Raw genomic sequence first — 13,612 nt, 5'->3', positions numbered from 1 at the left:
TCTCAATGTTTGGATGTTTTGCTACTGTGAGTTTAAAGATGATTGACAGTTGACATTACACGAACTTACAGTCGCGTTATTACAGAGGGTGCTCACTTTGAACTGACTTAATGACTCATGAAGACTCTATCAAGTCCAAGTAATAAAGACAACTAGTGAGTCATTAAGACACTTGGAATGGCAAAGATAGAATCCAAGAGCAGGATGGAACGTATAAAAGGGCAACATGTGTTTTGGTTTTCAGGAAAGTATCAACTATTATTTATAAGTTAAATTTATTTTTTTTGCACTAAAATGGACAATAACTACAGAACCATTCGCACTCAAGTTTCTCCCCTCGATGCTATCAAGACAGAGATGCTGGAGCTCAAGGCTTTTGTTGGTGAACTCAAGGAAGAGTCTAAGCTTAATCGTGATCTTTTATTGGAACTCATCAAGCAGTTGTCTCCTACCTTTCCTCCCGTTCAACCCACGAATGATGGTGTTTTTGGCAATAAAACTGATGTCGGAAGAGTGATTGCTACAGGTAAACACTGATGTGCATTGAATTGAAATAGACATTGACATTGTTATTTATTTTAGCGCGTAACTTGGCTCCTGCTCCTGTAGGAAACCCTAATTTGCGTGGCCCTCGCGATATAAATCCAGTTGTCCCTGAGATTTTGGAGTACTGGATCAACTCTGGCAAGGTTAACTCCCAAGGAAATGCCATTTACCCTGATGCCAGAACTCGTTTGCTTGGCCTCATTAACTTTAGTATGAAGTCAAGTGGGGACGTCAATGAAAGGGGTTACACTTTCAATCATCCGATTGTCGTTGCTCAATACAAAGCCCTTCGCAAGATGTGTCTAGTTTATCACCAACGTCTTCTTGATGAATACTATTATGTCAACGATTTGGCCGTAGATGACAAGGTCGTTCCAGCTTGGAGTCGTGTGGATGAGGCATTAATCCTGAAGCATGCTCTGTATTTTGAAGCACATGCGCAGAAGTATGGGTTCATCTTGCATCGTTGTACCAACAGCTGGGGTGCCACGGCTCTGTTGGCTTCTGTCCACAAGACTCGCCGCCGTTCTGCAACAAGAGCTATTGGTAGTACTTCTGACAGTAGCTCTTTTGATGGTTTCTCGTCTTCTGTTTCTCTTTCTGGTAATGGAGCTACTGGCAATTGTCCTGGTGGTGATGATGGCCCAGATGAGGGTGAAGATGACGATGATAATGAAGATTTCCGCAACTCTACTGCTGGTCGCTTAACTGCATCAAGAAGCGTACATGCAACCCCAATGGTTCCAAGAGACCCTAGTGAATCTTACCTAGACTATAGCTGGAGTTCCTGTTCCTCTTCAGATTTGATGAGGTTAGAATAAAAATAATATGTCATGCAAATTCTTTGAATAAAGTATTAATTATCATTGCACATCTGTTTGTAGCACTGTAAAGCGCTTCGTTGAATATTACAAGTATCGCTTTGGACCTGCGCTTGATATTGAAAATAATCCAAGCTATCATTTCATGTACTACGCACGAGCTTGTGATTATGAAAGAGTGCTAACGAAGCGTTTGAATGATGCCAGTCTGGAAGGAAAAAGCAAAGTCAATTATACAATGATGCAGTGTGTCTATTCTTCTCTTATAGTAGCAATGTGCTTTACAATGGAGGGGGAACACGTTGATGACTTTCAAAAGCTTTCGGATCGTTGGATAACGTATGTTTGGGGAGAGTGGGCTTTGAATGATGATGCTGATGACTATTACTACTCTGATGGTTATGACATGCTGTAATAAAACTTTAAATTTTGTCTATAAAAAGAGTATTTTTTTTCGTGAATTATTTTAAATCCTTTTTCTTTTCTTTTCTTTCCGTAATTTCGATTCATTTTCTGGTACAAAGTAAGTAATTTATCTGACCAAATGTTTCTGTTGGTGGCTTTCTTATTAAAAACATATTATCGGCAGCATACGCCAGATGATAACGCAGTAGGTTCTCCTCGAATGTGGCTGTTGCCTATTAGTATCACACCGTTTTAATCATCTCTGTGGGAATAACGGTAGGTAAGGAGCATCATCTGAGAAGTATGGCAGTGACTAAACATTGAATATAGAATAGAACATCCTCCCCTGGTGCTGCTGCTGGAAGATCTTCGCTAACCAGCATATACTAAAGTATATTTGTAAGTTGTCAATCACTCTGTGCATCTTACATCGTGCCGTACCATCGTTGCTCACATTTCCTATCATCTCTTATAGTTTCTCATGACCGCCTCCTATCCTGTTGTTGTTGTTCTGCTTGTGTGTCAAGTTTACGATGATGGTACGTGGCAAATGTGGTATGCTGTTAAATATTTTTCAGGATTGAACTCTATGACTAACATTAGTTTTGCATTTAGATACTCGTGTGGTGGGTGCCAATCAACTCTAATCTGGCTGCTTATCTCCATGTCAATCCTCATCTCTGTTACTCTTGTATGGAACTCTTCGTAATGGGTAAACATGTATAGCTACTGCCGCTTTATCTTTAATACAATCAGGAGGCTCTTGAATGACAGGGTAGCTAGCTAACTGCTGTATAACGAGTCAAAAGAATTGCCTACCCAACGGAGCAACGTCCCATTACCATGTGTATAGCACGCTGCATGTATTTGAAAGCAATGATTCTATATTCTGCTATATTTCCATCAATAAAAGACAATTTTATCCATCAATAATCCTGCTTTCCATATCATTCTATCCAATAATCGCACGATTGCTGCCCCAACAATTGCCCCAAGAGTAATATATAGCGCATTCTATTAATAAAGATCCACCAACCATATCATTCCAATGTCATAATCCCCATGAGCAACTATTGGTCTTTTAACTGAACAACGTTGCACGGTATAGGATTCAACTGTTGTGTAATGCAGTAAATATCATCGGCTATACAACAGTTTCTATTTTCAATAAGGTTTACTTTTGTGCTGCAATGTTGATGGAATATTTTCAATTTGTACCACTTAGCGCATTGACGCCAAATTTAGAGTGTTTTAATTTTGAAGCCTGTACCGAAAGCACCAACTTTTCCAAATACTTTGGCTGTAAAAAAGCACCAACAAAAACACCTATTTTAGAGCATTTCCGCTAAGTTTTTCGCGGTAGTGCAGGGCTTGCCATATAACCCTACGATCGACAGTATCATAAGCTGACTTGATATCCAAGAAAGCCACCACAGGATAGCGACGGTGAGTCAGAAAGTAATCATGCATCAAGTCATGCAAGCAGAGGGCTTGATCCAGAGGACTACGTTGAGGACGGAAGCCACCTTGAGCAATATCCAGAGCAGGGGAGTGTTCATCCAGAGCCGGCATGAGACAGAACTCAAACAACTTACGCACCACCGAAGTGAGCGAAATTGGTCGATAATTACCAGGATCGGAAGCATCACCCTTCTTGAAAATCGGAAACACCTGGGCTTGGCGCCATACACCAGGAGTATAAGACCATTGATAGCAGAGGTGAAACAGCAGAGAGAGCACTGGGGCAATTTCTGAGGTCAGAGCTTTTAACATCTCAGCCTTGATATGGTCAGGACCAGGAGCTTTGTGAGTCGGCAGACGTTTAATACACAGTACCAAGGTATCAGTATCAAACAGAGACATGTCCGCAGGGAGACAGAAAGGCAAGTCAGAGACCATAGGGGTGACAGGAGCAGGACGAGAAGCAGTATTTAACAGAGCACCTTCGTAGACCGTAGCCAAATGAGAGCCCATAGTAGCAACAGAAGCAGCAGGACCATCTGGGTGACTGTACGTAGGTGAGGACTCTTTATTGCGCTTGATGCGTTTTATAGCAGCAGTAGCTTTTGAGAAGTCTCTTTCCAGAGCACCACAGAACTTATGCCAGGACTTGCGCTTAGCAGACTGTACCAGAGAGCGAAAACGGCGATGAGCTTGCTTGTATAAGACCCAACAATCAATCTTAGTATACCCAAGGGCATACCGCCATCGACTGTAGAGACGATCCCGTTCAGTAGCAGCGTCTTGGATCTCTTGCGTCCAGTATTTCTTCCAATGGCCAGGACGGCCAGACTTCACACCTATTGAGCTATCCAAACATTCATACAAACATTGGTTCAAAGAACCGTTGAGTGCATCAATGTCGGGACGAGTACCAGGAGGAGCAGACACCAAACCAGAGAGAGTAACAACCAGAGGAGCAACAGAAGATCGAAAGGATTCACGGAGTAGGCCCAAAGGCCTCTCTTTCGTCAATTTCGAGAGCTTCCATTGCCGCCGAGGAGCCAGAACAGAATCACCAGGAGCCACAGTGTCATCGAGAGGTGGCACATACCCGAAAGTAAGTGACATCAATCGATGATCAGAACCAAGAGACAGATCAGACTCAGCCACCAGTTGAGGGTTCACCAAAGCAACATCACCAATATTTGTAAGAAACAAATCGATAATACTACTCAATTCTTGCTGCTGCCGAAAAGAAGAATAAGTCTTGACACCAAAAGCCAAAGACGCATTAAGCACAGATAAGCAATGTTCGTCAAACCAAGGTTTGAGAGCATTACCACGAGCATTGGAGATAGCATCACCAGTCAGAGGACCCAACCGAGCATTGAAATCACCGCAGAGAATAGTATCCCTAGTCATAGGTAATGAGCTGAGGGCCGAGAGCACCTTATCAGAGGATAAGGGTGGAGGAAAGTAAACACAATGAACCGTTAGGGTGCCAACCTTGAGAGACAGAGTGTGCGGATTGTATGAAGGGAGTTGGAAGACCGTAAAGGGGCAAGAAGGAGAGACAAAAGCAGTGATACCACCAGAACCACGGTTGAAAGCACCAGGTACTTTTGAACCATACAAGTGGTATTGAGACCAGTCAATCGGATAGGAACCAGAAGTGAGCCAAGTTTCAGTGACAAACAGAACATGAGTATCAACAATATGAGAAATAACATCATGAACTGTTGTTTGACGAAGACCATTCGCATTCCAAAGAGAGAGAGACAAAAACCGGGGGGACAGACACATTATTCAAATTACCAGACCATGATTCATTGTTAAGAGACATTAGATCTCCATTTCAGAATCAGTAGAAGTATCACGGCGACGCTTGAACAAGAAAGCAGCCTTTTTAGGGTCTTTTTCCTTTAGTCGGTCCATAGCACCAGCAACAGCCTCGTCCAGTTCGGCTTGACCTATCCATCCAAGATCCAGGAACCAACGGCCAACACTACTCACATTAAGTGGGCGGATATGGGACAGAGCATCTACACTGCGAGCATTGACCATCTCAGCAATAAGATCCATTCGATCGTGTTCAGAGTAGGCATCGTACTTTGGGTCGGCAATATTAGCAGGATTCAACGGGTCAAAATCCTCCAATATTTCCGATTCACTTGCACGGAGCAGAGCCAAGAATTCAGCAACATATTGGGTATGCAAGAGAATACCAATAGCTTCAGAGGCAGGGAAGTTGATGTCGAGGATACGAGACGTATCCACCCCAATGGCCTTGAGAGTGCGTCGAATTTCAGAGCGTAAGATCTTACCAGATCTACCAATATATACATATTGATATCCTTGGGGACCCTTAGCAGCAGACGTTTTGAAGAGACGACCAGCAGCCAACTTTCTCTTAGCAGCTTTAGTTGGATCAGGGCGATGTGCAGCCTTCTTAGCTATAGCAGAATAGCTAATAGTACCAGAATCAGTGGTGGCAGTAGCAGAGGTGGTGGATCCAGATGCCCCTTTGATGGGGGTGCTTGTAACAGAATCCTGTGACGTGGCTTGCAATTTTTCAATGACCAGATCCTTGTCGTGTAAAATTTTTTTCAAGGCTTGGTTTTCCTTTTCCAAAGCATCGAGACGGGCCAAAATACCATCATGTTGATTAACACGTTCAGAGAGAGAGGCAAGTTGTTGTTGTAACTGTTGCATGATAACAGTAACCTGATTCATATCAGTTGGGTGCTGAAACTCGGGCATATTGCTGATTATTTTTTTAGAAATTGTTGAAGATCCAAAAAAATATGAAGGAGATGTTCAATAAACTTGAAACTATAACACAATAGACAGAGACTAAAGGCAAGTATACTGGTATAGTTTTGGAGTTGATTGAGTTGCTGATTGTTGGGAAAATAGCGTTTTTCGTGATTCTAAGGAGACTTTTTACGGAGAGGGTGGCAAAAAGTGATGAAAAAAAGGGGATGTAGCTCAGTTTAATATTGGATTTTTTTTTTTATTTATTTACAATTGTAGTCAACTGCGGAATCGGTATGATCATATGTTGCAAGACTAACAGTGATTCGGCGGGAAAAAGCATGTTTAAATTAAAGGTTGAGGGAAGCTGCTAAAGGGAGGGGACCAATAAAGTAAACGGCATCAAAACCCACCAGAGAGGAGGAGAAACAGAGGGAGGAATGGCAATGGCCGCGCCGCAAGACGGGGGAGACGAACAGGACTCAAGGTAGAAACCGGCCAGACGCACCGCAGCACACCTAAACGTGCAAGCACAAATACCGAGTAACATGCCAGGTTAGAAAGGCGGAAAATATGGATGCGAAGGTGGGATTCGAACCCACGACCTCTCGGCATACTCACTGCTTCCGCATGAAGCTCTAACCAAGTGAGCCATTCAAGCATCCGGGGATGTAGCTCAGTTTAACGTTGATTTTTATTATATACATGAATTCAATGGGCACTCGATGGGAGCATTAGCCTAGAATTCTAGAAACAAAAGAGTAGCAGGTACAAAAAACCCTTATGAGGACACTAACGAAGAAAAAGGGAAAAAGGAAAGTGTGGTAGTTGCAGAGGATCGGCATGAGTACTGGTATTGTTGATTTGATCTGGAGGAATGACCAACGGATGGGAACTTTGATAATTACTTACCACCGTGGCATCGCACCGAGAAAGCAAAAACAACAAACGTTCATCAATGAGCAGAAAACCAGAGCGATCCAGGATCTGGATCTGGTGGGATCACAGCCAGAGGATGCACAAGGCAATCAATGGCATGCAACAAAAGGAGCAAAGCAGACCAAAAGTACGGTGGACCAGCTGAAGCTTTGTCTGGAAGACAGTTCAGAGCATGGTCAATGCGATGTACACCAGGTGGAGCAGGTGGCAAAGCATCAAAAAAGGTACGGTCCAGAGCGCGACATGTCAGAAAGTGATCTCGGGAGATAAACTCACCGGTAGTGCACGGACATTCTTCACGCATATTGGTGAAACGTCCAAGACGCCACCGCACAAGACGACTACGAGCAGATCGACCAATAGGCAGATACAGAGGGGATGTAGCTCAGTTTAACGTTGATTTTTATTATAATGAATTCAATGGGCACTCGATGGGAGCATTAGCCTAGAATTCTAGAAACAAAAGAGTAGCAGGTACAAAAAACCCTTATGGGGACACTAACTAAGAAAAGGGAAAAAGGAAAGTGTGGTAGTGGCAAAGGGACGGCATGAATACTGGTATTGTTGATTTGATCTGGAGGAATGACCAACGGATGGGAACTTTGATAATTACTTACCACCGTGGCATCGCACCGAGAAAGCAAAAACAACAAACGTTCATCAATGAGCAGAAAACCAGAGCAATCCAGGATCTGGATCTGGTGGGATCACAGCCAGAGGATGCACAAGGCAATCAATGGCATGCAACAAAAGGAGCAAAGCAGACCAAAAGTACGGTGGACCAGCTGAAGCTTTGTCTGGAAGACAGTTCAGAGCATGGTCAATGCGATGTACACCAGGTGGAGCAGGTGGCAAAGCATCAAAAAAGGTACGATCCAGAGCACGACATGTCAGAAAGTGATCTCGGGAGATAAACTCACCGGTAGTGCACGGACATTCTTCACGCATATTGGTGAAACGTCCAAGACGCCACCGCACAAGACGACTACGAGCAGATCGACCAATAGGCAGATACAGGATGGGATCTGGACGAGAGACAGACGGACGACAAGCACGAAGGAGAGTCTGAGCACCAGAAACAGCAGCAGCAGCAAGTTGACGATCTACTTGATCTTGCCAATACGAATCAAAGACTTCAGTAAGACCAGCAGTGGTGAATGGCGGCGGATCAGGCAGTGTTAGATACAACGGGTTTTGACAGATAAATCTGTCTAGACGAGTGTACAGTAAACCACGACGAAGCAGAACCAACAAGCAATCATCAGGGAGAGTATCAGCACGAAGGGCATAACGTGTTGTCAGAACGTTATATCGATGCTTCATGCTGGGAAGACAGGTCAAATGTTTGGCAACATTGTACCATGTACTACCAACAAACATACCAACCAATCGATTTTGCAGAGCATCAAGAGCCTTGAAGTCACGGAAAGAGAGATGAGATATAGCTAAGCCGTATTCCAGTTTGGGACGAATAAAGCTTTTATACAAACGAGCACAAAGCAACAGAGAAAAACCATTTCGATTGACACCAACCGAATTTAACAATGCCATTGTCTTGATAGCACCAGAAGCACGCAGATTGAGAATCCCAGGGGCATACAGACCTTTATATCTAAACGGCATACCAAGATACGTGAATTCCTCTACCACAGGAAGAGGTTCACCGTATAGAGACAATGGATGACGAGTAGAGGCAGTAGGAGCACAAAGCACAGCACATTTTGATGGTTTCCATCTGTAGCCAAGAGAGAACGAGTGATCTGAAGCGACATCCAACATGGTTTGCACATCAGTACGAGAGCCAAATATGGCCACATCATCAGCAAAGAGCAGGCTATTCACGCAAACACTAGGCATCCCAGGTGGTGATACCATAGTACCGCGACTGACAGCAGAACGAAGAACAGCAGGCAGAGAGTTGATGTACAGAGAGTACAAGTGAGGGCTGAGCACTGAACCCTGCAATACGCCAGTAGCAGGCGAAAAGGGAACAGAGGTGTGATTTGCAATCAACACAGACACGAGTACATCATCGAACATGTGGATGAGCAAACTGAGAACTGAACGAGGCAGAGAGGAACGAGAGAGAGCATCCCAAATCACTCGACGATCCACGGTATCATACGCTGATTTGATGTCTAGGAAAGCAACCACAGGGTAGTGGTGGTGGGTGAGGAAGTAGTCGTGCATCAAGTCATGTAAACAGAGGGCTTGATCCAGAGGACTACGCTGTGGGCGAAAGCCACCTTGAGCAACATCAAGTGCAGGCGAATGTTCATCAAGAGCAGGCATCAGAGAGAATTCGAACAATTTACGCATCACCGAAGTAAGCGAAATTGGACGAAAGTTTGCAGGATCAGATACATCACCTTTCTTGTAAATGGGAAAGACTTGAGCATGTCGCCATAGGGCTGGTGTATACGACCACTGAGAGCAGAGTGTAAAGAGCAGAGACAATACGGGTGCAATGTCAGATGCTAGAGCCTTCAGCATTTCAGCTTTCAAATGATCAGGACCAGGAGCTTTCCCATTTGGCAAACGCTTAATGAGGGAGACAAGTGTATCAGCATCAAATAGACCCAAATCAGCGGTGGACACATCATAAGGCAAATCAGAGAAATTGGACGGAGCAGCAAGGCGAGACGCATTATTCAACAGGGAGCCATCATAGACAGAGGCAAGATGGGACGCCATTGTGTTGACAGAGGCAGTTGGACCGTCTGGATGACTGTACGTTGCAGAGCATTCCTTGTTTCTTTTAATGCGCTTGATTGCAGCAGTAGCTTTCGAAAAATCCTTTTCCAAATCAGAGCAAAACTGATTCCACGATCGACGCTTAGCAGCTTGTACAAGAGAACGAAAACGCCTGTGAGCAGCTTGATAGAGATTCCATGTTTCGACTTTGGCAAAACGACTTGCCCACCTCCATCTACTATACATAGTATCTCTTTCACGAGCAGCATCCTCAATTTCCTGTGTCCAGTACTTTTTCCAGTGGCCAGGACGACCAGATTTCACACCAATTGAGCTATCCAGAGATTCATACAAACATTGATTCAAAGAATCGTTGATTGCATCAATATCTGGACAAACACCAGGGGGAGCAGACACCAAACCAGAGAGAGAACCAACCAAAGGAGCAACAGAAGTTCGAAAGGATTCACGAAGCAAGCCCAAAGGCCGCTTTTTCCTCAATTTCGAGAGCTTCCATTGCCGTCTAGGGGCCAAACCACCAGAGCTACCAGAACCAAGAGTATCATCGGGAGGGGGCACATACTCGAAAGTAAGTACCATCAGCCGATGATCAGAGCCAAGAGACAGATCAGATTCAACCACCAGTTGAGGATGTAACAGAGCAGCCTCGCCAATGTTTGTAAGAAACAGATCAATGATGCTATGAACCTCTTGTTGACGTCGAAAAGTTGTGAATGTGGGTGTACCAAATGCTAAAGACTCATTGAGAATGGAAAAAGAGGACTCCTCCAGCCATGGCAGTAGTGAGGTACCACGAGGATTAGCATTAGTATCACCCAGTAGAGATCCAAAGCGAGCATTGAAATCACCACAAAGGATGGTATCACTGGTTACGGGTAACGAGCGAAGAAGCGAGAGCACCTTATCCGAGGATAAGGGTGGAGGCAGATACACACAATGAACCGTAAGGGTGCCAACCTTAAGGGACAAAGTGTGTGCATTGTAAGATGGAAGTTGAGAGACAGAGAAAGGACAGGAAGGAGAGACAAAGGCAGTAATGCCACCAGAACCACGGTTAAATGCACCAGGTACTTTAGAGCCATAGAGGTGGAATTGAGACCAGTTAGTAGGGAAAGAACCAGAGGTTAGCCAGGTTTCAGTGACAAGCAGTACATGAGTGTTCTGAACATGATGGAGAACATCATGTACCGTCACTACGGCCCAACTGATGTTCTCATGAGAACATTGATGCGCTCATATGAGAATCTATTTGATGTTCTCAAATGAGCACATCGATGTTCCCGAAATGTGAAAAATGCTCTCATATGAGAACATCGGCGTTCCTAAAGATCTATTATAAGTCGGCCGATGTTCTTATGAGAACATCCGAAATGTTCCCATGTGAGCACATCCATATTCTTATATGAGCACATCGATTTTCAGAAATTTGAAAAAAAAGAATGCTCCTAACGGGGTCGAACCCACAACCTATCGGTTGTGGATCTGACGTTCTTCCCACTAAACTACTCGAATATCTTAATGAAATATATTCTTTTACTTTAATAAGTAGTTATTAGGTAATTTTAAATTGCCATTTTCTCGTGCAATATATAATACGTTTAGTAATTTTATGAATCTTACAGATAATAAAAGTCTCTCTGTTGCCTACAATATTATAGTTTAGCTATTAAAACCATTTTATTCATGTGGAAAACTACACCTTCTCAAATGAGAACATCAATGTGCTCATGAGAACATCGATGTTCCCAAAAGAGCGCATCGATGTTCTGTGAGAACATCAGTTGGGCCGTAGTGCGTTGATTGACGTAGACCATTGGCATTCCAAAGGGAGAGAGAGACTTGAAAGGAGTGGACTGGGTTGTTATTGGGAGTATGACTAGTAGCTATGTTACTCATTAGAGTTCCATAGCAGAGCCATTGCTGTCATGATCGTCCTTTTGACGCTTGAATAAGAATTTAGCCTTTTTGGGCTCCTTCTCGGCAAGACGACCGATAGCTTCAGAGACGGCTATATCTAGCTCTTCTTGAGAGATCCAGCCAGCAGAGACAAAGTATTTGCCAACGCCACTAACGTTGAGTGGACGAAGGAAAGAGAGGGTTTGCAGAGCACGGGTGTTGGTGAATTCATAGATCAATTGCTCACGCTCTTCAATGGCAAGATCAGCATATTTGGGATCAGCAATGTTGTTGGGATCCAAGGGTTGAAAGTTTTCAATGTGATCAGCTTCACATTTGCGCATACAGGCGAGAAACTCCTCTACATATTGGATGTGGAGCAAGATGCCAATGACGCCAGTGGCAGGGAAACAGATGTCTAACACACGGCCAGTATCAATACCAGCTCGGCGAAGTTGGTAACGAACCTCAGAGCGCAGGATTTTACCAGAGCGGCCTAGATACACATACTGGTATCCTTGTTGACCTTTGGTGGTGGCGGTTTGGAACATACGACCTGCAGCAAGACGTCGCTTGGTAGTACGGGCAGGGTCACGATGTTGGGCACCTTTACGGGCAGCAGATGCGTAGCTACCTTGAGTAGCATCGGGTTGGTGAATAGTAACAAGCTCTTGGGTTGGTGTTACCTGAGAGCTGGATTGAGCACCTTGATTGGTGCGGCGGGATGAGAGTTGGCCCTGTAATTTTTCAATTGCAAGGTCCTTGGCCTGTAACTGATTTTTCAATTCTCCATTTTCCTTTTCCAAAAGGTCCAGGCGAGCAAGGAGATTGTCATGTTGCTGTACTCGCTCGGTGAGAGAGACCAGTTGTTGCTGTTGTTGTTGAACAGTTTGGATGAGCTGATTCAAATCCATAGATTGCTGATTATTGTTGAGCATGGCTGAAAATATTCTATCAAAGTTGACTAAATGCAAGTAAACTGGTACAACTGAAGGCTAGTTGGAGTGTTTGTTGTCGAGATAAACCGCTTTTATAGTGAGGAAATACCTTTTACCGGGGGAAGGTGGCAAAAAGTGATGAAAAACGGAAAGAGATGGGGATGTAGCTCAGTTTAATATTGGATTTTTATTTATTTACAATTGTAGTCAACTGCGGAATCGGTATGATCATATGTTGCAAGACTAACAGTGATTCGGCGGGAAAAAGCATGTTTAAATTAAAGGTTGAGGGAAGCTGCTAAAGGGAGGGGACCAATAAAGTAAACGGCATCAAAACCCACCAGAGAGGAGGAGAAACAGAGGGAGGAATGGCAATGGCCGCGCCGCAAGACGGGGGAGACGAACAGGACTCAAGGTAGAAACCGGCCAGACGCACCGCAGCACACCTAAACGTGCAAGCGCAAGTACCGAGTAACATGCCAGGTTAGAAAGGCGGAAAATATGGATGCGAAGGTGGGATTCGAACCCACGACCTCTCGGCATACTCACTGCTTCCGCATGAAGCTCTAACCAAGTGAGCCATTCAAGCATCCGGGGATGTAGCTCAGTTTAATATTGGTTTTTTATTTATTTACAAATGTAGTCAACTGCGGAATCGGTATGATCATATATTGCAAGACTAACAGTGATTCGGCGGGGAAAAGCATGTTTAAATTAAAGGTTAGGGGAGCTGCTAAAAGGGAGGGGACCAATAAAGTAAACGGCATCAAAACCCACCAGAGAGAAGGAGAAACAGAGGGAGAAATAGCAATGGCCGCGCCGCAAGACGGGGGAGACGAACAGGACTCAAGGTAGAAACCGGCCAGACGCACCGCAGCACACCTAAACGTGCAAGCACAAATACCGAGTAACATGCCAGGTTAGAAAGGCGGAAAATATGGATGCGAAGGTGGGATTCGAACCCACGACCTCTCGGCATACTCACTGCTTCCGCATGAAGCTCTAACCAAGTGAGCCATTCAAGCATCCATGGGGATGTAGCTCAGGCGAAAATTTATGGTTGTTTATTGATTACAATGAATTAGCAATGTAAAAAATATAGACTTATATGCATGCGATCTTTGGATCATTAGTTGCAAGTCCTGAGAAGCGACG

At 44.2% G+C, this 13,612-nt stretch overlaps 6 protein-coding genes across 6 annotated transcripts; 1 reads left to right on the top strand and 5 right to left on the bottom strand.

The window, feature by feature from the left end:
* Positions 1-294: 294 nt before the first annotated feature.
* Positions 295-1,782, top strand: HGT20_7 (Bifunctional purine biosynthesis protein PurH; the record flags this gene model as incomplete). Its single annotated transcript, XM_064822529.1, has 3 exons — positions 295-526; positions 583-1,357; positions 1,431-1,782. The coding sequence occupies 3 exons, from the start codon at positions 295-297 to the stop codon at positions 1,780-1,782; spliced, it is 1,359 nt and encodes a 452-aa protein (XP_064679129.1).
* Positions 1,783-3,098: 1,316 nt separating this feature from the next.
* On the bottom strand, positions 3,099-5,018 carry SPA2_1 (component of the polarisome; the record flags this gene model as incomplete). The annotated part of the gene is made up of 1 exon (XM_064822528.1): positions 3,099-5,018. The coding sequence occupies one exon, from the start codon at positions 5,016-5,018 to the stop codon at positions 3,099-3,101; it is 1,920 nt and encodes a 639-aa protein (XP_064679128.1).
* Positions 5,019-5,057: 39 nt separating this feature from the next.
* cut23 (Anaphase-promoting complex subunit 8) lies at positions 5,058-5,975 on the bottom strand (the record flags this gene model as incomplete). The annotated part of the gene is made up of 1 exon (XM_064822527.1): positions 5,058-5,975. The coding sequence occupies one exon, from the start codon at positions 5,973-5,975 to the stop codon at positions 5,058-5,060; it is 918 nt and encodes a 305-aa protein (XP_064679127.1).
* Positions 5,976-6,924: 949 nt separating this feature from the next.
* On the bottom strand, positions 6,925-7,212 carry ATC70_003161 (uncharacterized protein; the record flags this gene model as incomplete). Its single annotated transcript, XM_064822526.1, has 1 exon — positions 6,925-7,212. The coding sequence occupies one exon, from the start codon at positions 7,210-7,212 to the stop codon at positions 6,925-6,927; it is 288 nt and encodes a 95-aa protein (XP_064679126.1).
* A 356-nt stretch (positions 7,213-7,568) lies between these two features.
* ATC70_003160 (MFS domain-containing protein) lies at positions 7,569-10,927 on the bottom strand (the record flags this gene model as incomplete). Its single annotated transcript, XM_064822525.1, has 2 exons — positions 7,569-10,784; positions 10,847-10,927. 2 exons carry the CDS (start codon positions 10,925-10,927, stop codon positions 7,569-7,571), a joined length of 3,297 nt encoding a protein of 1,098 aa, XP_064679125.1.
* Positions 10,928-11,518: 591 nt separating this feature from the next.
* Positions 11,519-12,457, bottom strand: ATC70_003159 (uncharacterized protein; the record flags this gene model as incomplete). The annotated part of the gene is made up of 1 exon (XM_064822524.1): positions 11,519-12,457. The coding sequence occupies one exon, from the start codon at positions 12,455-12,457 to the stop codon at positions 11,519-11,521; it is 939 nt and encodes a 312-aa protein (XP_064679124.1).
* Positions 12,458-13,612: the final 1,155 nt, after the last annotated feature.

Source organism: Mucor velutinosus (assembly GCF_035048745.1).
Source record: "Mucor velutinosus strain NIH1002 chromosome Unknown tig00000165, whole genome shotgun sequence".
Lineage (NCBI taxonomy): Eukaryota > Fungi > Mucoromycota > Mucoromycetes > Mucorales > Mucoraceae > Mucor > Mucor velutinosus.
Note: the sequence above shows the minus strand (reverse complement) of the source record. Positions and strands in the feature narration are given on the sequence as shown.